This window comes from Vicugna pacos, chromosome 8 (assembly GCF_048564905.1).
Source record: "Vicugna pacos chromosome 8, VicPac4, whole genome shotgun sequence".
Lineage (NCBI taxonomy): Eukaryota > Metazoa > Chordata > Mammalia > Artiodactyla > Camelidae > Vicugna > Vicugna pacos.
In genome coordinates this window covers 70,518,480-70,544,201 of record NC_132994.1, presented here as the reverse complement: position 1 = coordinate 70,544,201, position 25,722 = coordinate 70,518,480, and the positions used below count along the sequence as shown (strand labels likewise).

Here is a 25,722-nt window from a genome sequence, read left to right as displayed (position 1 = left end):
AGACTGTAGTCTGCCACTCCTGACATAAGGCCGAGATCTTAGGTCTGGATTCAGCAGATCTGAGTGTTACTGTTAACTTCACTGTGCTATTTCTATAGTTCATCCATAAGTCACTTCACTTATGTGTCTTGTTCACTAAAATTATTTTTTGATGTCAAATTCTGATTTCTTCCATTTATTTAGAAGAAAAAAATCAACTTTAAAAAATTCTTTACAGAAATAGATAATAAAGCTCTTTCCTATGCTGAGTACCAAAGTATTGATATAATTTAAAAGTGGATATGTGTTATTTTTATAATTCAAAGTAGAAGCCATTTTTTTTTAATAGCTGAATGCAACCAGTGTGCTCTTAGGGCTTATGAGTGGAAGGCCAGACAGTTCTTAGTGACAGACTAGACCTCTTTTCCCAGAGATTAACACAGGTGACCCAGGGCTGGAGCTCAGTTTTCTCTTTGGGACTCGGAAGGCTGTGCTGGCAGGAAGGGCGGGGTAAGCGCAGGTGACAAAGGCTGGGTCCCCTCGGGCAGAGTGACCGACTGCAGGTGGGCCAGCCTCCGCTGTGTCCTGAGCCTTAGCGAGTGACAGGGCAGCTGGACATCTGACTGAACTTCTCTCCTGGGTCATGTGACAACCGAGCAGCGTGGGTTTGAGGACACAGGGAATTAGTTCAGCAGAATGACAGCCTGCACCACAAGGAAGGGAGGGGGACAGGGAAGAGCAGGCAGAAGGCAAGGGTGACAGCGCCACCTCCTCCTCAGCAGTGCGCCAGGTCCGGCCCCTGTTCCGTGCTTTCCACCACCGCCTACGCTGGTTTTTCCTCCTAATGAGAGCTCCAGCCAAGTATACAACATCCTACCAAATGATGACTATTAAAATGTAAAACTAAAGATAAAAAATATTTAGTGCACATGGTGTTTTTTATGAGCGTTCCTGAATTGGCTCTGTTAGAGCCAATTTTCTACTGTTTGGCGGGGGTTGAGAAGGCAGGTTCATCAAAGGCCGTGGGGAAGACATCCCCTGGGTTCCACGAGCACTTCTGTTTGAGGTGGCGGGGTCCCCCCGGGCGGGCGGCCGAGGCCGGCACTCACGTCCGGTGCACCGCTTCCAGTGCTCCTGCCCCACCGTCAGCAGCTCCTTCACGCCGTCATCCATGGCTTTGGTGAATTTACTAACAGCATCGCACTTCTGTTCTCTGTGGGGCAAAAACACAAGAAGGCGTGTCCTTGACTCCATTAGCACATGTCCAAACAGTGTGAGGCGCGAGAGGAGAGAAACCACGTGGGCAGGGGAGCGCACACCCGACATAACCACAGGCACCTGATTCTTCCACTGTAACGGCTGCCCTTTAGCTGAATCAGTCCTAAAACAGACTTGATTCAGGTTTTTAAAGAACTACTTCGAAACCTGCGGCTTGTGTTTTAACTCTGCTTCCTTTCCCCTCAACTCTTTGTGAATTTTAAGTAAGATTATTGTAAAGTAAATAAAATCTTCATTTCTTGAATATCTTACTTATTGACATCTGATCACTGGAGGTACCACTGAATCTATAAAAATGTAGTATGGGTTGCTAGTGGTCGTTGTTCATTCATTCCAGCAAGTACTTTAATGAATCAGAGAAAATAACCCAGATACACAGCACGTGATACTGAACGTTATCAGCTCCTTAAGGACTGTAAAGTTCTCACCAACCTGAAAAGATCGTCACAATATATTTTTAAATAAAAAAAAGAGAATGCACTGTGTGAGGTCGTTTTTGTTTAAATGATCAATTTTTCCTTCAGATACATATGTATACGAGGGTTGGAAGACCACAGACCTAGATCGGTATATTAGCATTGATTTTTCTCTCTGGGTCGTTGGAAGACTGTCTATATTTCTGGTAGTACACAAGCAATGAAGATTTTATGCTAAGAAAAAAAGCTTCTTAAAATTAACCACCCCTCTTTCTTATTGGTCTTTATGTAGAAAAGGAACTCCTCCAGATTTTCAAGCAAGCCTACATTGAAAAGAAGATCGCATGATTAATAACAACAGATTAAAAAAACACAGATAAGGCAGGTTTGGGATTGCTTCCTTCAAGGCAACATTCAAAGAGATTTCTGCCCTGTAGAGTATTCTGTGGGTGTTAGCTGGCCCTGTGCCACCATTTCATCATACTTCACTAGAAATAACCACTAACCACTATGTCAACTTTGAAATCACTGACTTCAAGGTAGAAAGGAAGCAGACTTCAACTGCAGTTATGGTGAGAAAGACAGTGCGTCATGTACATAAGATGCTTTCCCTGTCATCGACTACAAACCCCGCTCATTTTACACACTCTGGTCTGACAACGTGAATTCCAGCTGCGGTCGTACTGGGTAGGATTTGTAAGCAAAGGAGGCGAACACAGTGTGAGAAGGATAGTCTGGCCGTGTCTCTTACACTTCTAGCAGGTCCAGGTCTGGTGCCTCTGGTTCCATGGTGGAAAATATCATAACTCCCACTAGCTCATCTTTCTCGGCCTTCCTCTTCCCAGTCTTCCATTCCTGTAAACAGGAACATTACGTCAAAGTGGAGCAGAGTCAAACCGGTCTTTCACAATCCCCTGACAGAGTTGGCTCACTGATCATCTTTATCTTCCTAATTTTGGGGAAGCAGCTCCTATACTACCTCCACACACAGAGAAGTGCCCCAAACAAAAACACACAGTGCGATGAATTCTCACAGAGTGAATTCCTGTGTAACTACCACCAAGGCCAAGAGAGAGAAAAGAGCCAGCATTCCGAAGCCCCCTCCCCAATCACTACCCCTTCCCTCCCCGACAAAGGTGACCATTATCTTCTCTTTCATGGTTACCATTTCTTCAAGTTGGAGTTTTACCACCTGAGTCCCTACACCATGGTTTTGCTGGTTTTTTGAAACAGCTAAGAACCCTACACTACATATCCTTTTGTGCCTGGCTTCTTTTGTTCAACCTAGGCTGAAGAGCTACATTCCCACTGTTGTGATTGCTGTAGTCCACTCGTTTCACTGCTGTACTATACATTGCATCATATGACTATTCCCCAATTTAATTACCCCTTCAACTACTGACAGCAAACCCAGACTTGGCCACCTGACAAATAAAGCTGCCATGCACACGTCTCCTGGTGCACATGTGCATGCGTTTCTGTAAGTGTATATTCAGGCAGGGAAGGTTGTTCAAATAGATAATGTCAAACTGTTCCAAACTGGTCTCACCAATTTTCACACCCACCAGCAGTGTATGAGCATCCCAGAAACTCATCTCACCAAGACAACACTAGTAGTCAGTCTTTCTAATTTTAGCCATTCTGGTAAGTGGTACTGGTATTCACTGTGGTTTTAATTTGCATTTCTTATTATTAATGAGATTAAGTACTTGTCTATACATCTACTGATGACTCAGCTATTTTCTTTTGTGAAGTACATTACCACATCTCCTGTTTTGCTACTGGTTTACCTTTCTTATCTGTTTGTACGAGTTTTCCCATATTCTAAACTGCAGCTCTTGGTTTGGTTATATATGTTCGTATCTTTGACTTGTTTTTCCTTTTTTAACGGCTTCTTCTGATAAACAGAATTTCTTCATTTTAATGTCATCTAATTTGTCAGTCTCTTCCCGTCTGGTTAGTTGGTTTTGTGTCTTATTTCAGAAATCCTGCCCGACTCTAGGGGTACGAAGACTTTCTCCTCCATGACCTAGAGGCTTTATCGTGTTGTCTTTCAGATTCAGACTTGTGAACCATCAGAATTTTTTTTTTAACTTAATACAGTGGAAATTTTCACACATACAAAAGTAGAAAGAAAAGTGCTTTAATAAAGCCCTCTAGACCAGCTTCAACAATGGTCAGCTTTTTACCAGTCTTTTTTTATCTCCTCTCCTCCATCCTACTTTCTTTCTTGCATAATTACTTCATGGAAATCTCAGATATAGTATCACTTCACCTGTGAATAGTTCATCATGTATCTTTAACAGATAAGGCCATGTCTTAAAAACATAACCACAGTATCAATATCAAACCTAACAAAATCAGCAGACCGTTGTGAGGGAATGGCCAAATTTCATTTTTCCAAGCGATGTATCCCACTGACGGAGCATCATTTGCTGAAAAGCCTGTCCTTCCCCCACTTACTCAGGAACGTCTTTGGCATAAATCAAGTGTTCATTCTACTCTGTTCCGCTGATCTGCTTTCAAAATTGTTCTAGCTTTATGATGAGTCTTAATATCCAACAAAGTCCTCTTCCCACTTCATTCCTTTTTGCGAGGAACTTGGCAACTCTGCGAGCTCTGGTTTTCTACTTACGACATCTTTCCAGTTCTTCGATCCATGAAACACAGTATCAGAACACTCATTTAGGTCTTCTTTTGTTTCTCTCAACGTTTCCTAGTGTTTTTATATAGATCTTTTTCATACATTTTCCTGTAGATTCTTTGGGACTTTCTACATCTGTTCATCTCTGAGTTACGACTGCCCAGAGAATCACAATTTTTAGTGACTTTCTAGCTTTATACTGTCATTTAGCAGGTGAGGAAATTGTGGCCCAAAGAAATTAAATGTTTTGGGTTCATGGTCACAGGTAGTTAGAAGCAGAGCCAGCATTAAAACCAAGCACCCCAACCCCAAGTTCGTTCTTTCTTACCTCAAAAACATTAAAAAAGAAAAAAGATACAGATTTATTATTTTTAATAATAATATTCTGCATAAAATACAATGCTTAGAAGTGCTTTCTAAATTGAATCCTTGACAAATCAATCAAATAAACCCTTGTTAAAGTCCTGTGGTGGTGACCGGTAAGGCACAAACTTGGAGGGGGTTCCAGGTAATTTTTATAGCTACAAAACATTGTCACATGTGTCATCCACCAGGAAATGCAAAAAGGCTACCAATGTTTGAGCGGAATGATTTCTAACCTATAAATTACACCAGGTGCAGACAAATGACTGCACACAATGGAAGGTCAAAGTGACACACTATCTCCAAAGCAGACAGTAACAGTGAGATGACAACAGTCAACTTCTTTTCGATTTAAAAAAACAGCAGACGACCACTGGCAGAAGACTGCCGGGGCGGGCAGAGGCAGACCAGTATTTACTTTGGACGCACAACAACAGTTCTGGAAAAGCAACCTGGCTGTGAGAAAGCTGGTTCAACTGTGAATCTACTTTTCCCTTCATGATGCTCCACACTGTAAGGTCAAAATGTCATCATAAGAAATCATTCACGCTATTTCCCTACTTTCACGCGGATAATGTCCTGCGTAGTTTGGGGCTATTCTGTTTTTAAACGCATCTAGGGGAAATTGCACATGCTATCACCCTCTTCACCCCTGCCCACACTGGGCCAGTCCACCGGGCCCTGGCTCATGGGAAACCATTCTGGCAGCATCTCTCTCACATGCTAAGACTAATTTCCCGTGGTTGGGATTTAGGTTTCTGTCCCCTCATTGCCTATGGAGGAAGTGAGAAATAACCGACTAACCAACATGATTTAACTCCTTTCAGACATAAAATTGGTGTGAATGTGACAGTTCTCACTATCCTCTAAGATTATCACAATAAAACGTCCTACCTTTTCATCCCGGAAATTCAGAAACTGCTGGAAAACCTCACTTTCTGAGATGACTGGATGGCGACACATCCTGGTCATCCAGGCCTGAAGTCTCTCCATGCGCATTTTGATAAATTCTTCTTCAAAGCGACCTGCAAGGGACATGCCGAGAGCGATGTGCAACTTTGTCGAAGATGAATTACTGTTACCATAACTGAAAAGCCACTGGCTACTTGGTGGAGAGCTACTTAGTAAAAGGCAGACCATGGTCACTTTTCACCTAAAACAAGCAGCACAGTGAATGCTCAAAGACCCACGGGAAAGGTACTCAACAAATTTGAAAGCAGATTTTATCTCAATATGAAAAACTTTTTCTTTTTTATAAACTAACATGCCAGTCCCTGTGTGGCCATATGAAGTCCGACAGGCAAGAAAAGAGTGATAAAATGGAAATCAATAAGTAATTCCTACAAAGTACATGATATTTCTATATTTATAAAAATGTGTCTAAATGCAATATAATCTCAAATATACAAATTTAAATTCAGTATTTACGAAAAATAACTGAGGATGTAGTTTTTTTCTGTTTTGATTTTTAAACTCCGTAAATGGAAAAGAGAAAAAGCAATTTTTCCATGAATGCAGTAATGAAAGCTGCCATCCCAGAACTTACAACCACCCTAAAACAGAGCTTAATGAGTGGTATTTCTATTTTAAAAGTAGAAAATGAGCTTAACAAACCTGATGATACCAAACATCAAGTGAACATTGAGAAGTTTTATAAGCCTAACGAACAAAATCACTATCAGTTAAAAGGCTTCTGAAGATGGAAATTTCGGCTACAGCCAAGTGCGACAAACACTCAGCTCATCCTAGCCCCCAAAAGCAACTATAAAGCTGGACAAACCCCACCAAAATATAAGTGCTCTGGAAATCAACCAAAGGCAGACAGCCACGTGAGAAGTGTTCATGCTCGCAAAACTGCTGAACTTCTGGCAAGAAGTGGAAACCTGTGGTGCTCCGGCCTGGGTCCGCTCCCATCTCCCTCTGCTGCCTCTGCACCTCTCCACCCACACTTGGTGGAAGTGGTTCTGCCAGGGCGGAGCAGGCTGTGAAGACTGGCGGCTTCAGCTTCCCTGGTGAGGTGCACTCGATCTGGAGCAATGGGAGATGCCATGACTCGGTGCTGGTGGCAGTGACAACCCAGAGGCTGGTGAACAGGGAGGGCCAACAGCTAACTAGGTAAGGCTGCACGGCTGAGCCAAGCATGATCCTGGTGGAGGCCGTGTGCAGAAACAGCGGAGATTAGCTCAGGTCCAAGACAGCCACACCCTCCCCTGGCCAACTCTGAGTCTGCACACATATGCAAGAGAGACACAAAAGGACCTACAAGAAAGTAAAAGGGTGGCTGACCTGAAATAATCTGAGCTTTGAATGTGCTCCCTACCCACACACAGATCCGTCAGCAAAGGACAGAAGGCTTACTGGCTTAAGGTAGGCTTACCATCAATCTATAGACACGAAGTGAACCCTAGGAAGCCAAACTTAAAAGAAATAACAAAAATAACTGACTTAGGGAAAACAGATTTCAGAGACTTAGCCTAGGCAAGTTATTTACCAAGCAACCAACCAAACGCAAAGCAGAAACAACAATGACCTTCAGAGAAGAGAAAAACAGAATTCAGAGCTGTTAGAATATATTCTCTAGAATGTCCAATTTTCAACAAAAAATTAAGAAATACGCTTGGAAACAGCAAAGTATGGCTTATACTGAGAAAACAAGAAGCAGTCAATAGAAACTGTCTCTGTGTCCCCAGATGCTGAAAAAAGACAAAACTAAGTGGCAAACAAAGTAGCTTCTATAAATATGTTTGAAGAATTAAGGGAAGCCATGTTTTAAAAATTAAAGAAAGCTAGGACAAGGAATCAACAAGCAGAGATTCTCAAGAGGGAGACAGAATTTTTTAAAAAATTATCAAATGGAAATTTTGGAATTGAAAATAACTGAAATTAAAAATTCACTATAGGGGCTCAAGAGCAGATTCAAGATGACAAAAGAATCAGTGAATCGGAAGATAGATCAATAGAAGTTATCAAATCTGAGAAACAGAAAAAACTGACGTGAAATGAACAGAGCCTCACAAAGCATCAAGCTCACCAACATACCTGTAAAGGGAGCCCCCAAAGGAGAAGCAAGAAAGAAGAAGAAAATATTTGAAGACACCATGGGGGAAAGTTTCCCAAATTTGACAGAAAACTTTCATCTACACTTTCAGGAAGCTCAGCAAACCTCAGTAGGATAAACATAAAGATACTCACAATAAGATACAGCAGAATCAAACCACTGGAAGAAAAAACAAAAAGAAAATTCAGAAAGCAGCGGAAAAAGACTCATCATGGGTAGGACTTACGGCAGGGACCAGCAGGCTTGTTCCGTCGTGTGTCAGACAGTAAATATTTTAGAGGCTTTGCAGCCACTCCGCTCTGCACTGTAGTGCAAAAGCACCTGCGGACAAGGCGGAAACCAAGGAGTAGGCCTGTGCTCCAGTAAGACATTGTTTAGGATTGAAATTTGAATTGAAATAATTTTCGTATCTCACCAAACCTGCCTTTAATTTTCCCAACTACTAAAAAAAAATTAAAAAATAAAAACATTCTTTAAAAAAAAGACTCATCATGCATGGTGGGGTGTGCATGTATGTGATCAACAGAACAGATGCACAAAAAGCATCTGAGAGAATTCAGCATCCATTCATGAAGAAAACTACCAGCAAACTAGGGATAAAAGGGAAGTCCCTTAACTTGATAAACAGGCATCTACAAAAACCTTACAGCTAACGTTATATTTAATGGTGAAAGGCAATGGTTTATTCCTAAGACTGGGGACAAGGCAGAGATGTCTGCTCTCACCGTTTCTACTCAACATTATACTGGAAGTCCTAATCAGCTCAATAAGGCAGGAATAGAAACAAAAGGCACACAGACTGGAAAGGATGAAATACACTGCCTTTGTTTCGAGACTGTCTACGTTAAAAAAAATCCCAGAGAATTCACAAAAGAACCTCTGGAGCTAGTGAGTTTGAGCAAAGCTGCAGATACACGGTCAATACACAAATGTCAACTGCATCTCCAGAGGCGACAAACACCTGGAAAACAAATTAAAAAACAAAGTGCCATTTACAATAGAACCCTCCCCATGAAATTCTTACATATTAATCTATGAAACTACGTACAGAATCTGTGTGCTGAAAACTACAAAACCCTGTACGGAAAGCAAACATGATACAGGCAAGGTCTTAGATTAGAAGACATTTCATTCTCCCAAAACTGATCTAAAGAATCAATGAAATTCCAATAAAAACCCCAGCATGATTATTTATAGCTATCTGACTATAAACAGTCATGCTGACTCTTAAATTTACGAGGAAAGGCAAAAAGACAAAGAATAGCCAAAAGCAATTTTGAAAGAGAACCAAGTTGGAGGATTTACAGTACCTGATTTAAAGACTTACTGTGCTATAAAGCTACACTGATCATGGTAGTACGATATTGGCGAAAGGGATGGACTCATAAATCAAAGGAACAGAACAGAGTCCAGAAATAAACCCACATAAATATGTTCAATTGACTTTTGGACAAAGGTGCAAAGGAAATTCAACAGAGAAAGGACACTCTCTTCAACATACAGTGAAAGAACCACTAGATGCCCAGATGTATAATATAAACCTCTACCACCTTAGCACATCTCACATCTTTTACAAACCTTTACTCAAAATGTATCACAGACCTAAACGTAAAACCTAAAACTATGAAACTTTTAGAGGAAAATATCAGTGTAAACTTGTGTTAGACAAAGAGGTCCTAGTCATGACACCTAAAGCACAGACCAGAGAAGCAACAACTGACACACTGGACTTCGTTAAAGTTAAAAGGTGTTGTTATGCAAAAGACGCTGTTAAGAGAAAGACTGGTCACACCTCGAATAAACTATTCGCAAATCACATTATTTGACAGAGGACATGTTTCCAGAATATACAAAGAATCCTGTCTCAAAATTCAGTAATAAGAAAACAATCTAATAAAAAATGGGCAAAAGATCTGAACAGACACTTCACGAAAGAAAATATATGGAAGGGAAATAAGCACATGAAAAGATGCTCAGCACCACTAGTCATTAGGGAAACACAAATTAAAACCATGAGGAGACACCACTACACAGACGATTAGACTTGTTAAAATAAAGAAAAAACGACACTATCAGAAGTGTATGTAAGGATGTGGAGACCCTGACACTCCCATCCACTGCTAGCAGGGATTCCAAAATGGTACAGCCGCCTTGGAAAACAAGCTGGCAATTTCTTAAACATAAAATATATACCTACCATATGACCCAATCATTCCAGTCCTAGGTATTTACCCAAGAGAAATGAAAACTTGCATTTGTACAAAAACTTGTATGCAGCTTTATCTATAAATGTCAAGAACCGGAAACCCAAACATCCTTCAGTGAGTGGGTGGATAAACAGACTATGGTATATGCAATACAGTGAAACACTGCTCACCAAGAAGAAACAAACCACTGACACTCACCGGACAGCATCTGAGATTGATCTCAGTAAAAGAAACCAGACTCAAAAGATTCAAAAGCCAGACTACACACACACTGTATGCTTCCATTTATAAGGATATTCCAGAAAAGGAAACTACAAAGAACAGATCAGTGTTCCTGTGGGTTAGGATAAGGGGGAGGGGCTGACTATAAAGGGCCAGCACAAGAAAATCTGGGGAGGTGATGGAACTTTCTGTATCTTGAATGTCCTGATGGTTACAAGACTGTGGTGGTAGCTGTCAAAACTCTTAGTACTTACTGTACACCAAAAGGAATGGATTTACTGTATATAAGTTAAAAGAAATTACAAGTACAAATAAGCACAAGTTTCTTTTGATGAGAAGAGCACTATGAACCCATGTATCAAAACCTCCTAAAAAGTGGCCCCCTTGAACAGCATGATGGGTCTGGACACCTCCTGTACATTAAAACACTTCAAATTTTGCACTTACCAGGAGTAGAGATTAAGTAACACATAAGCTTAAGCTCTGCAGAAGATGACCCACCTCATAAATTAAAAAGACCCCACACATCAGCATGGAGCTAAGGGTTATACTGAATTCTCTATTATGAATGAGTGAACTGTACCAAGAGTTTCTAACTTACTCATTGGCTGAAATTAATTAGTTAATTTAATGATCCTTACTCCTCCTGAAAAGGTTTCTGACATAGCAGGTTTACTCCCAGACTGTGACTTCAGATGTTATCTTGCGCTTGTTAGGATTTTCATATCAGGTTCCAGAGAATTTAAAAAAAAGGGGGGGAGGAGGGATTTCCATTTTCCCATTTTCTACGACCCTTACTTAGGTTTTCATTAAGTATGTGAATATACCAGTCTGGCACCCAGAAATAAAACCAGATTCATTCAATATTATTCCACAAAGAACAAAATCTATTAACACAAATTAAAAAAAATCTTAGCTGTAAGCTTTCCGTGGATTGATTATTAAGTCCACAGAAATGTCATGACATCATCTACTTGGCATCCTCTTTGCCCCAGGATTTAAGCGAGAGGGCAGTTTATATAATGATGATCCTGTGGGCATCAAAGGCAGGAGGCAGACAAGAGAAGGGAGAAATAAAGTGGCTTCTGTGCTTTTCAGTCTCCTCGGCACATGTCCCAGCCAGGGAATCAAAGCTCAGCTTTCTTCAGACTGAGGGGCCGCTGCTTTCTTGCTTTTCTATGACATCCCCTTAGCTTCAGGCCTGAACTTTTTTTAAAAAAAAACAACAAATCTTACTATGGGACAACTGTGACTACGATGCTTTAAGATGGCACTGAATTATTTGATTTCAAATAAACAGTGTTAAAACCTAAGAGACAGGAGAAATCCTCATGACCCTGACAGCTCATTCATCCATTTATTTAAACATCACAGAGCACATATTATGTGCTAATCAAGTTAATAAAGGAGAGGAGATTCAGGAAACAGACTGAAACTTGAAAATATGGAGAAAGGCAGAAGTTAAGTTTTCATGGAAAGAGATCTAAATTTTTAAAAAGCTGTGATTTAAAACAGTAAGGATGACTGAAAAGAGGGTTAGTGAGCATCTGAACTGGGCACAGAACTGGGGGTGCAATGACATGTCTACGCCAACCTGGCCACCCCAACAGGGCTGTCACTCAGCTGCCCCAGCTCCATGAGGAGCTGCCTGAGGTCACCCGACACGAGGGCTCGGACGTGCCTGTCAGCCTGGCAGTGCAGCCCCACTCTCCGTTCTGCTATGACACTTCGAAATTTTTGAGAAGTTTTCCCCCCAAAATCAAAATCAAAACGTGTTTAAAAACCAAGTTTCCATCTTTTCAAAAATTTCAGAGAAACATAAACATAACACAAAGTAAAGTACAAAGTCAAGTTTTAAGGAGAATAACTTTCTTATCCTAAGGTTCTAATTCTAAGATGAGCTAGGCCATATCTCATAATGTGAACAGAGCAAGCTCTGGAACCACCCTCAAGTCCCCTTTCTCGCAGCACTGAGTGGGGCCTGTGGCGTGTCCCTGAGGTGAGGGCACGTGTGTGAAGTGCCCGGGCACGTGGGACGCCTGGCACGTAGGGACAGACTTCACTGCATCGCTGACCACGTCTGAGCTGGCTCTGCCATCTGGCTAGTTAAGATTCTCAGTCCCTCTCTAAACGATCTGTCTCAATTTTTGCCAGTGAGGATTAACCTGTCTCGGTCTCCCTGACCTCTGGGGGACCCGCTCCTCCTCTCTCTACTGGCTTAGGCGAGCATCTCCATGACCTCACCTCTCTGAGAGCCTTTCTAGCTATGACCTGTTAAGTCTCACTCTCATCTCTGATCCTCTCCTTTCTACACTTACAGTTTCATTCATCTAAACATTTTCGAGCTACATATGGAAACCCTTTCTAATCTCTATGTAAAGCTCAGTTTCTTTACAAACTTTTGTTCTAAAAGAAATAAACTGACTCCTGAGTAACTACATTCCAGTTTCTGTTATTAGGTTGGAGATTAAAAAAAGTCAATGACAGTTCTCAAAACAGACAGGAACAAATACTCTCCAACTGCATATTTACAAGGGGCTCTGGTAGCACGGTGAGTTATTTACTAGATTATTTGGGGTGGGGGGAGTGGGGGAAACATGACACTAAACAAATAAGAAAAGGGAGAGGGTAATAATCAACAACAAACAGAAATATTTAAATATACAAATAACTGAGGAGAAAACTTACTAACCTCTTTCACTAATACCTTGACAGTCTATGGCTTCTACAGCTGAGGTTTACTGACTTCTAATGAAACGACACAGCTGGACTGTGTAATGTGTTTACGTCATTTGGGACATACATTTTTATTTCCATTTTAGGCTATTTGGATCCTTTCTATTTTCTCAGGTGTCATTTTCACATTTAAAAAATGCATATACCTCTTTTATAGGAGAGGGTTAGCAATAAAGACACAATGACTTGGAAAAGATGAAGCAGTAAAGACACAGTGACTTTGCCAGAATTCAAGCTACATATGTATACAGGAGCTCTGATAGAAAATTTTATGAAACCTTCTTGTTAGGTGTTCAGGTAACTTCTATGTATGTGTGTGTGTGTGTGTGTATGTATATATATGGTTTTATTTAGTCACTGTTTCCAAACTCCTACATCTTGCTCCACTTGAGGATGGAAAACGCCATTGCTGGTTTACATTAGGATACTCTAACTGGAGTCTTTTTATTTGTCACGCCGAGTTCAGTGTCACACACACTCACCTGTGACTTGCTTATCTGGAAGAGAGGGGATTGGAATGGCTGACCCAAACTTAACCAGGAGGCGCTCATATAACCAGTCAAAGTGCTTATACCTGTGATTTACAGATCGATTAGTGTTCTACAAAATAAGGGAAAGAAAGAAAGAAGTTACTAATGCCACCTACAGAAAATGAAGAAAAAAGCAAACTGTTACTAGCGATGCAAGCACGATTCTGTTTTGGTAACTCAGATACTTACAGTCGGTGTTAACTGATATTCGATGTAGCTCTTCAGACCATACATCTTGGAGCCCTTCCTGGGATCTGCTACCACACAGTCAAATGTAGAGGTAGGGTAAACCCACATTGGGCCATAATCTCCAACCTACACAACATTGCAGGGAGAGTTAATTCTGTTACATGGAGAAATGATAAATACAATTGATGTAAGTCATCAAATGATTCTTCTTAGGACTAGAAGTCCTTAGAGGGTGATTCTCGCTCTTCTTTGAGAAGTTACATAAATGCTCTCTGTTCCTGTTAAGGTTACATTTAAAGAACACACTTAACGGGACAAGCCCTTCTGCTCCCATGTGGGCATCTCAGGCCATGGAGACAGCCTTGCCTCTAGAAGAGTGCTAGATGGAACACAGTTTTTCTCTCTCTTGTCCAGCTGTCTTAGTTGTATGTAATTAAGGGCTGTTTTTAAAAATTTCAAGTCTATTGCAGACCAATAGCTCTGTGAAATGTAAAATGACACACTAGGATGTCTCAACAATGTCAAATCCCAGCAAACTTTCTCAACACTTACTCTCACTTGCTGTAAACTCAGTCCCAATTATTTTTAAACGTGAAAGAAGGAAAAAGTGAGGCCGGGCAGGAAAGCTCAGAGGCTATTAGGTCAGGATAGTGGGTGGGACCCAGAGAATTTTAATAAAGGACTGAAGGTCTCTGACAACAAGTTACAATGACTCTCCAAGAGGAAGCCCAGGTCCAGAAAACACTCTTAAATGCAGAGCAGGAATCTTTAAGAGGAACCTTTTGGGAACTTCTCTCAGTAACTGGGACCAAGAGAGGCAATTCTTATCAACCGGGGCCCAGTACCCACAGGGTCACACTTTACTAGTGGGTGCGGTTACTGGGCCTTAAAAGCAAAGAACCAGGTCTCTGCTTTCTCTTGGTTTTCTGAAGACTCTATGGCTTTCTTCAGCTTCCTTTTCCACACAAGAAGCCCACAAAGGCAGGCAGGCCGGCCTACAGGGTACGCGGGCCAGATTCAACCTAAAATGTGTGGGACAACGCAGATGCCGGGGTCCTTTAGCTCTGATCCGACACTATCATACTTGTGACAAAGTCCCCTCTGAGCATCTGAGGGGCAGGGCCACAGCCTCCTAATTCTGTGGAGCTTTAAATTTAATGAAAAGAACAAGGATACATATTCAGTATTATAAGAAAGTCTAAAGAAATATGAAAACAAATCTAAAATAATCTTTCACTTAACCACTCAGAAGATAATTACTCAAGTTTGTTTTGAGGGAAGAAGGAGAAAAGGGCTCCTGGCCACAGCCCTTCTCTCTGGAGGTTTCTAGGATTTCAAGCTTTTCTAAGAAGTAGGAATAAGGAATATAAAAAATCCAGTATCATTCTTGCAATTTTATCAAGTTTCCCAGGACCCCAAGATTACAGAATAGGATCAGATGTTTCCTCCTTGTTTGAGTCCATGGTGATTACATTTTAGGGCCCCTGCCCTCCCGCCCTGCCCCTAACTTACAGTTACAGGATTAAATCAACAGGGTCAGAAGGCAGCTATGGTCCTCTCTTCCAGAATTTCATCTGGAAATATGCAGCTAGCTAGCTAGAAAATCTACCAGCAATTAACACTGGATGAAACCACAGCGCCTGTGTCATGTCATGTAATGAGCTACTCGGAGGCAGATATTCTTAATGGTGTACACACTCCTGGCATTGTATTTGGTAGCTCCATATCATGACGTGCTAGCTGGTTTATTGAAAGAAAGATTATTAACAACACTGTGGAAAAGGCAACTTATTCTGATAACATGCAAGTACTTTGCCAGGGTAGAAACCTAAATATCTGAATTGGGTTTATTAGCTAAATATATAGGGCTGGTAGAAAAACAGCCTATCCAAGCAAGATACTTCAGGATACTCTAGAGAAAGAAAAATTATTAAAAAAATACATTCTATGGGTGTTGTTGGTTCAATTACTAATAGTCTGAAAGGTAAAAAATAAGAATACCTAAACAATATAATGATGGGCATTAATTTATGCTAATGATCTTTCCTGCTCTTTAAACAGTAACACACATTGTCAGTTACTTACTTGGAGCATTAAATGTGTTTAAAAATACTTTCCAAATGACTAATAACCCTCTCAGCTTTAAGGTATTACAAAAGAGATTACTTACAAACAAAGCAAAAAAAAAAAAAAAAGACAAACTTACAATGATGGGAATTTTCTCTTTGGGTTTTGCTAGCTGCTTGGCCAGCAGATACTGTTCCATTCCAGGCTTTGCAAATCCAGGAAATCTAATCATGAAGACAAGTGCTCGTGAGTCTTATGCTCTTCCTTGTAAGCATTCTACAACTCTAGTCCACATTTACTTAATACAACAGTTTGAACTTGTCCTGTCTTTCAGATGTACTGGACCTAGGAAACTGGTAAATGAAACCTAATGTAATCAGATTGTTCGACGGCAAAATAGTCATTTAATTAAGCTTTATCTGGTAAGAGAACAGTCTGACTCCAGAAAGTGTGATATTTATGGGTACTCTGTTTGCTTAACTGGATCCGAGACACTATCGCCACACGAAGAGTGAAGGGCAGACTAGAAAATGTCCCCTGGGCCACAGGGGCAGAAAATAATGAGCGTATCAATTTGAGTGGATGACTCGGGGTGAAGGCCACATGGCAGCATTTTTACATCTACGTTAAAGCTGCCTTTCAACAGTCTTCCTCCGGAGGCCATGATCACCCCAAAGAAGCTGCCCCTGTTCATAAATTTTTGTGCCATTTTCTTTTGAAACTGCTTTCAGGACCAGTTTATGAGACACACAGAAAAGAACTAGTCTCCTTAGTAAAGAGACCCAAAACAAAATAAAGTTGGCTATTTCAGAAATGAGATCTATATCCAAAGCAAAGTTCTAAAATTGAAGAAAAGTTGGAATAAATGCACAGCTATCCAATATGCTAGTTCTAAAGAAGACAAGATTAATTTGGGTTTTAGAATTTAGGAAGGGAAAAAAAAAACCTAGAAAGCAAAATACGTAAAATAGGAAACAAAAATCTTATTTCTACAAAAACCCAGCTACGTTACTTCTAGTTTCATTCATACATCAAGTTAACAGCCAATGTGATGCTCTCAGAGGCCCGTATCTTTTCCTCATTCTCTGTTGACCGCCCTCCATTCTCTCTTCCCCGGACATTCTTTAAAACACAGCTATTCAAGCGAGTGAAGAGTTGTCTAGGAGCTGGATGGGGTTTGTGCCTTTACAGCTTCAGTCTCCTTATGTGATGAATGGGACCAATATGACCCACACCCTTTAAGGTGATAAAGGAATTAAATGAAAAGATTTATATAAAGGCCCTAGTATATTCTCGTACACTAAAATCATTTCTAATTATTCCATCATCTCTTTGGAAGAATCTCCTACAGCCCCAGGTTGTGCTTTCTCTGCGCCTCTTTCACATCCTGAGCTTTCTTTTTCTATACCATCACGGCGTGTAACTGCCATTACCTATCTGCACATCACAGCAAACTACAAGTACCTGGAGAAAGTGTATTTCATGGACCTAGAGGAATTATGGAAATATACTAAATGCTTCACGAGTTAATGGGCTAACCTGGAACACTTTTATTAAAGAAACTACAATTTTGCTAGAAAACGCTAATGGAAAAATTTGGGATTACACCTGGCGACAATGCCTTGATGAGACTATAAGCTTCTGAGTGCAGGGATCACATTTCACGCTCCTTTTGGCATTCTTATGGACCACAAACAAACTCTAGGGCTGACTATGCACTCATTTATCACTTACTGAACAGCAATGCAATCTATTAATTCTCTGAGTACCATCAAGATGTATTCTTGTAATGTCCAAATATACTTAAATTTCTGATCTCCTTTTCTAGTATAAGGTTTATGTTCCATAACTGGAATCATAGCTGTCATATAAAATGGACTAACTGCTGAAAAGTGTTAATATCAAAAAAAAAGTTTATAACTGTTATAAATGAGTCATTTATACATTAGTCTAGTTAAATAAAAACACATAAGATTTTAAATGGCTCCGAGCACCACAGACAGAGGGGGATGCCTCAGAGGTGGGGCAGATCAGGACTCCTTCCATTGGTTTCAACCTGGACTGAAACTAAAGGCAATCCCTTCACTTTAGAGATGCAGAAACTGAGTTTGGAACAGGGCACCCAACTTCCCCACGATCGTACAGCAAATCAGAGGGCAAGCGTGCAGCGGTGGAGAGCACGGGAGGGGTGGTCAGAGGCCTGGCACGAGGCAGAACCTCACGTACCAGCTACGAGAACTCAAACTCGGCCAGTCATTTATCTCAGTCTCTGCGTCTTCGTTTTCAACAGGAGGCTGAGAGATACATTATACTGAAATGGGTTTTAAATATACTTTGTACTTAGGTTTAGAGCAAAGAAACCTTAATATTTCAGGAGTTGATAAAGGTAGAAACAGTATTTGGCAGATGATTAAATGGAACAAATATTTCACTTTGAAATGAAAAAAAAAATTTTTAAATAAGCTTCCAAGCTAAGAGTCAAATAAATATGATCAAATCACTCCCCAAACTCTGCAGTCACTCAAAAGAGAAAAAGCCTTTCTGATCTTCTGTTTCTACAGAGTCAAGCTCCCCAAGTTCCTGAAGCCTACTTGTTAAGTGGCAGCTTCATGGAAGAGGAGGCTGCACGGCTGTTTCCTCGCTGAGCGCCCCCTGCTTCGGCCGACTCTGGGTCCTTGAAGTAGGCGGCAGACGATTTGGGCTCATCCCAGTCCTCATCCCAGTCGTCATCATCACCTGTTGCTGGAGGTGGGCGCGCAAGATCGTCAGTAAAGAAAAAACAAAATAGAAGTGAGAGGACTTAATTTTCTGATGACAACTATCAACTGGGTTAATCAATTTTTTAAAAAAGGAGAGAAGGGTGAGGGGTAGAGGATTATAATAAACATGTGAAGAGTACACACTCTGCGGCCAGATGGTTTCGAGGCTTGAACTGTAGATTCTGCCTTTCAGTGTGAAAGACAAGTCAGAAACAACCTGAAGAGGGCTGTCGGTCCGAGTCACCTCAGATAAACGCCGACTATTAGAACGCCCCGTGGTACATAGGGCAGGCCTTTGTACATCAATAAATTTAGCTTTATAAACTTGCAAACAAGCAGACCAGAGACCCTTTAAGCCAAGACGACTGGGGAGGACAAAAGGGATGATCGAGTTTTGGAAAGAAATTGTTTAACCTTAATAATAACACAGGTGAGAGAAGGATGAGGGGGTGGAAGAGAAATGAGAGACAAGTAGTAATTAACCAGCATCGGGAGTCTGAGATTCTGACAATAATCTCTGTGTCAGACAAGGTGCTGACAGCTTCCCGCCCCCTTCCCTCCTCTTCCACTGTTCTGGGCCTCTGTCTCCCACTGCTGACGGCCCTTTACCACCAGACAGGAAACTGCCCTGGGACCTCTGCCTTCTAAGAGTGCTACCGCGAGAGGCCGAGAGACAAATGCCAAAACAAAAAAGAGAACAGACAGTATTAGAAGGATCCAGGCCAAGATTCCCGGAGCCATGCCAAGTTACTGCAGAAGCAGATGTCAGCAGTCTCGTCTGGATGTTTCTGCCCAGCCCACGCCTCCTGGTCCTGCCAGCAGCCAGCTCCTGTCTCGGAACCAGCACCTGTGCTCTTTACAGCTCCTGCAGATGAGTCTCTTGCCATTTAGCACATTCAATTCTTGGCACAATGTGCTCACACAGGGATCATTCAAAAACAGTGGGAGGCTCTCTTATTGTTTTGTTTAATTTCAGAGCAGACATAAATAGCCCTTTTAAATTCCTGAATTGTTTCTCCTTTTAGAAATTCCTCTTTTGCCTCGGTATTTTCATTAATAACCTAGGAGTCAAACAGGTAGTTAAGGAAAGTCAGCGGTCAAACCGGAAGATACTCAACCTCTGTGCACATTTTTTTGGCCCAGGATTTAAAAAAAATATATGTTGGTTGCTAAGATCTTAAAGTGGGAAGATACAATCAAGATTTCCAGTCTCTCTGGAACTGTGGTGGTCCAGGACCACTAGCTTAGCTCTCCCGAGATGGCATCAACCTGCTGGCTGGAGCAGGACTGCCTATCTCCGCCTTCTGCAGCCCCACAGCATTGCGCTGTGGTTTTGCTTTAGGAACCTGGCCCCTGCAAGCGTTTGCACGTGTGACTCCTTGCAGGTAACTGAGATTGGACTACAGATCATAATTAAGGACTATCTACATTTGCATCGAAAAACAGGTTTGCTATGAATCAGAGCGCCTGAGAACAGTTCCTTTGATTAAATCTAAGTAACTCGGATGTCCTGTAAGGTGGGCTCCCTCACCAGCGGAGCCCCTTCCTCACCTGGTCCTTGGTAGGCCTGGGGATGACCAAAGGCAGTGTCCCAGTTGTTGGAAGTGTTTCTTTGGGCTGCAGCCCCCTCTGGTTTGGCGCCCCAGCCATCCGAGTTTTCCCAGTTTCCAGATTTGGAAGCATTCCAGGCTGACCAGGGGTCACTGCCACCGCTAACCTGTTGTTAGGGGGAAAAGGGAAAGGATTTGTGACTTCCAGGAGGCATTACTCAATTCAGCAGGAATCACACAACAATTGAATAGGGTTGCTGAAAAAAAGGACCTGACAGAATTTTAAAATAACTTAAAATTTAAATAAAAAATTTAAAACATGTAGGAAAGCACAAAAAGCAGCTGGATTTTACTGATGTTAAGAATTTGCTACATTTGCTCGGAACTTTACAACCAGTAACAAAGAAACTCCCTTTCTCTTCCTTCCCCCCAGGTAACTACTTTTCCTACTTTTTCATTCCTGTGCATGTTCTCATACTCCTGTTGTATGTAATGGAATGTGTAACACATTTACGAATAACAATCATTTTCTATTTTTAAAACTGATCTGAACAACGCTGTACTCTATGTATCTCTTTGTAAACTTTTTTTCACTTAACAGTATGTTTTTGAGATTATACATGCTGATAAGAATCTGTTTTATTCACTTTAACTGATTTATAGTAGTCAGTTGTATTTTTAATTTCTAATTTTTATTTGAGAAGGTAGTATGTTCTCAGTAAAATAAATTCAAATAGTATAAAAGAATATGAAATTAAAAAAATATTCCTATCACCTTAAGATGCCAGTCATCCTTTCAGAGATAATAGCTCCTAATACCTCACATATACTTACTCAAACATGCCATGCAGAGATCCTTTCTGTTTTTAAACATACTGTAAGTGAGCCCAAATTATACTTTCTGCTCTGCTCTTTTCTTTTTCCATGTAATAGCCTGAAATATTCTCCTAGGTGCATTAGCATGTCTCCTAGGATGACATACATCATTCTTTCACACTGCTCCACTAAGTTCCACTGTATTTATTTCCCATAATTTAAACAGCATATGCTGATGCTCATGTATCTTGTTTTCAGTATTTTGCTACTGTGAATGATGCTGCAAGGCCCATCTTTGTACATCTTTTCCCAAGGTTCCAAGAGATCTATGTGAAACTCCCAGAAGAAAAACTGTTCGGCTAAGGAAAGTGTGCACCTAGAATTGATAGGTTTTTTTCAAATTGATTTCCTAAGAGATTATGAAGTTATAGCTCTACACTCCTACTGATATGCCAAGGGTCTTGTCTTGCATAAACCGGTTACCATTCTCCAAAATAATTTAAGAAATATTTTCTCCCAAAATTCCTAGCGTAATTTTATAGTTTAATTATTAATATTATAAACAAAATGTAGAAACAGGTAATAATTGGCACCCAATTTCAAAAATTTCAGTAAGAGGACCTATAACCCACCTCTCACCCCTGACGCAACCACAGTTTTTGTTTTTGTTTCCTTAATTTTTTAATTTAAGATTTCCAACCTATATGGCATTTACTTCAGTAAATAATAAAGGAATCCAACTTAACGTTTTCCTGTAGTCAGTCTGTTGCCCTAATACCATCTAATGAATAATCCATCTTTCCCTCACTGATGTGAAGTATCACACACTGGACTTGGGCCTACTTCTGGACTCGCTACTGTATCCTACTCATGCATTCATACTAGTATCAAGCTACTGCAGAGCCCACTAGATAGAATGCCATTAGAACAAGTTTTTAAAAAGGCATTTATTTTCATTTGAATCACCTTAAATTTACAGATAAATTCAGGGGAAACAAATAATGCCTTTAAAAAAAATCCAATATTGAATCTGTTCACTCAAGAACATGGAATAGCAAATTTTCCCCTTTACCTGAGTCCTCTTTCTCACATGAAAAAAATCTGGTGTTGGTAAAAAAAAAAAAAAAAGAAGGAAAAAAAAAGAAAGAAAGATGGAAAGATAGATAAGAGAGAGAGATTTACAAGAAAATTACCCAAACTGCCTCATGTGTTTTAGAATGCTATGGTGGTGGGTCTTTTTTTCACTCTTTACCAGCTGACACATGGGGTGGGTAAGTGCCTGCCACCTACTGAAAGCATCAAAAACAGTATACATTTTACATGAGAAAGTATGACTTCATTCTAACATCTTTTATATCTTTAAGAAACAAAAGTGACTAGTGATTTTGCTCAAAGTCAGCTATTAATAGCAGAAAGACAGTTTCATCCTTATGACTGAATTTCTTGAATATATGATTCACAAGGAGCTATTCTCAAGCCACTCCAGTGGATACTGGAAAGGAAGGCGGTCATGTTGGGGGCCTGACAATCACACTTCATTTATGAGCATCCCTTCCTTTCACAGTTTTCTTTAAGGAAGAGAGTTTTATTGAGCAGTATTCTACTCTGTGCTCCAAACTATGAGGTTTTGTTTTTAGAATAAAAACTTCAAAAGGTACAGAAATTTTGGATAGTTTGATGACAATAAGGGCAGACATTCATCTGTCTAGCATTTCTATAAACTGCTGAGGAAAAGGAATGGAAGGGTTATAAACTAGAACGTTAGGAAGAGGGAAAGTTCAGCGCCTGCGTGCCGGCGACCTCAGATAAAGGCTTTCACCAATACTGAGGAAGAAATGGGATGTGAACCACTCATAGCAAGTATCCCAGAAGAAGGTACAACTTACCAGGACAGAAACACATGGCATGATAGTTCTTTCAGAAGTTTCTTTTTTTTTTATAAACCGCTTGTAATAATTGCTATACTATTTGGTGATGGGTATGATCTTAGCTCTCTACCTCATTTATGAAATCCTTGTTGGTAAATCTAGTAATTGCTTCTCTGTTTTTTTTTTCTCTCTTGAACATTCTACCTTGTTTCAACTTGACTCCTACTCATAAATCTTTCAAAATCTAGCCAACTAGAAAAGAATCTCTCCAGTTTCCATCATTGACTTTTTCACTCGCGCTCTCTCTCAGGTGACCGTTACTGGCTTCTAGGCCCCCCTCTAATATCAATAACTAACAATCAGCCACGCGGCCCAACACGGTCTGTCTCTCTGAACCCACCCTTCCCGCACTTTGGCCTCTGGCTCCTTTGCTTTCCGCTCCCAATAACCCTCTGTCCCTTAACTGCAGGCATCCAGTCATCCACACCTCTTCTCTCTTGTCTTCTAGCTTTCCTTCCATGTCTTCATCCTCTTCTCTTCCCTCCCTTCCTGGTAACAAACCCCTTCTGACTGTATCAATCACATTAATTAAAAACCATTCATTTAGACCTAATGGACGACAGAAGAGATTCCAAGCTCCTTAATCCACTGACCAAGACCCTAACTCTTCCTCGTACCCTCATTACTCACCAGTAGCCCTCACTCTGTGCTTCAACCTGCAGTTTCCCAGACTTCCCTACATCCCTGCCTTTGCTCAGGCTATACTCTATCTGCATGCAAAATCTTCTTCCTCATTTTCCTAAATTCTGTCACAGTCCTACCCACTGAGGGCGCTGGCCTCAGTCTGCTGGCGGACACGCAGTCACATCCTTCCACTTTCTCCCAAAGTTTGTCTTCTGTTAGAGTTATCTGCATATCAGCTGGTCATTCCACTAGGAAGTCCTGGGCAAACACTTCTCCCAAAAGATTCTCAAAATGCCTTAAATAAAGTGGCAAGGACTCAAATATTTTTACTTAAAGTAGACAAATATGATGTTCTTGATCATGTGTGTGAAATACATATTATTCTTTGTCCAACATCTGACCTTTGTAACATTACCATTATTTCACAAAGATGGAAATCAGATTTTCCTCATGTATACAGACTTGAGCCTTTTCTAGGAAAATACCTTACTGTGGTCAACCACAGAATAAGTGATTTTCAGCACTACCATCCTCTTAAGAGAACAAAGCCTTCCAAGTTATCAGCAGCGCATCAGCGCACTACAGACAAGTTGGAGGATACTGACAGGTATCGATGGTCAGACAGACGGACATGTGTGTGATAAAGCAAGAACAGTAAAATGCTAATGGTAAAATCTAAGAGGCAAGTATACAATCATTCATTATGAAGTTCATTTAACTTTTCTACGCTCGAAGTTTCGGCAAATGTTGGAAAATTCAACCAACAAAACTTACGCTACAAACATTCTGTCTTCTGAATTGCAGGAGGATACATGCAAGGGACAAGAGAAGATCTGTGCCCATCAGGGTCACCAGTGGTGATGTCCTACCGTCTATGAACGTGGGGCCTGCACCTAGTGTTCCGTAAATTAAGTATCTGTTAAATTAAAACAGTCCCAAAGCATGTTTGTCTGGATCTCTAGTATAAATGTATTTTAATCTGTCTGGCACTAGAACTGGCCAATTATCTGACTCTCCCCCTAACTCCCAGTCCAACTAAAGTAAATGCTCCTTAAGGCCCAAAGCAATGTATTCAACACATTTGCTGATTTGGCACTCTAAATTTTAAAGTTATCCTATCCTCATAAGGCAAAGAAATGCATTTACATTGGCTTTACATCATGTGACTTATTTTAATGTATCCACCGAAAGGAGACTGGCTTGTCTCTGACTGTAGAGCAGAAAGACAGAGAACAGAGTCAGAATGGCCACGATGGCATGGGCGGGGATAGGTATTCCCGAGATGATAACCACAGGGAAGGTGCATCTTACAAATGCGTAACATGGGTTAAAAGGGGGCAAGGATAAGAACACTGGTCCGCTGGTTGAATTTTAAATCCACTTGTGAGACTGTGGGAATTTGACTCAAGTAAATTTCACATGGGTGCAGCAGTTAAGAACTTAAGCTCTAGAGCTGTCCGCCTGGGTTTGAATCCCAGCTTCACCTTACTGGCCGTACGAACTTGGGCAATTCACTCTACCTCTCTTAGTTTCCACACTTACAGAATGGGTATCATAACATTAACTTGCTCCTAGAAGTTTTGTAAGGATTAAATGACATAATGCATATAAAGCACGTAACATAATATCTGGCACATGGTACATGTTCAGTAGAGGTTATTCTACTACACGAGGGCTCATCTAGAATGTAAAGAAAAGAACGAGGACTGGTAAGTCCCCATTAGTTTATGCTTTAGAGGAAATGATCAGTTACATTTCCAAATGGTTCAATGCCAGGTCACATTAATAGAGAAACTTTTGATTAAACAGGTGATTATAAACACTTAAGATATTTTCTATTTTAGCCAAAGATCCGTTTAGTTCAGATACATAAAAGAAAGAGGAAGACAGAAACGTTTTGCCATAAAATTCAAAAGCAACTCTAAGTTCTTGGGGTTCTTGGCACATCCTCTGTGTGCTAAATGCTGAGATCCTTTCTTCAAAGCCTAACCCCTACTGCAACAAACTGGGCTACAACGATCTGGTTTAATGACTCTTTGGCCCCTGACTTCTTTGCTCTCAATTTCAATAACCCCTTTTGTCCCTCATCTGCAGACATTTGGTTGCACAATAATGCATTCTGCTCCTGTACTAAGGTTTCAAACTCTGAGGTACCTCTCCAATCCTATTCTGCCAGCTCTCCCTCCTCTCTCCTTTCTACTGAGCAACGTCACCATTCTCTCCTTTCCCCACCCTGTACGGTACCAATCCCATCTGGGCTCTGTCACCTATGTGATTAAAAACTCCATTGGACCTTGTGCATGGAATAAATTTATCAATCAAGTCTCACTGAAAGTGTGAGCTAAAAGGCCTTCAA

The 25,722-nt window shown here is 40.8% G+C and overlaps 1 protein-coding gene across 2 annotated transcripts in view; it reads right to left on the bottom strand.

Moving 5' to 3' along the window:
* SNX9 (sorting nexin 9) overlaps positions 1–25,722 on the bottom strand; it is a 94,112-nt gene that overhangs the window by 14,137 nt on the left and 54,253 nt on the right. For both annotated transcript variants that reach the window (XM_072966103.1, XM_072966104.1), the window contains 8 exons: positions 20,000–20,165; positions 18,281–18,431; positions 15,829–15,913; positions 13,623–13,748; positions 13,386–13,503; positions 5,575–5,705; positions 2,425–2,528; positions 1,089–1,192 (listed from right to left, as the gene is read on the bottom strand). In XM_072966103.1, coding sequence (XP_072822204.1) covers positions 1,089–1,192; positions 2,425–2,528; positions 5,575–5,705; positions 13,386–13,503; positions 13,623–13,748; positions 15,829–15,913; positions 18,281–18,431; positions 20,000–20,165 — 985 coding nt within the window. The remainder of the gene's footprint in view (positions 1–1,088; positions 1,193–2,424; positions 2,529–5,574; positions 5,706–13,385; positions 13,504–13,622; positions 13,749–15,828; positions 15,914–18,280; positions 18,432–19,999; positions 20,166–25,722) is intronic.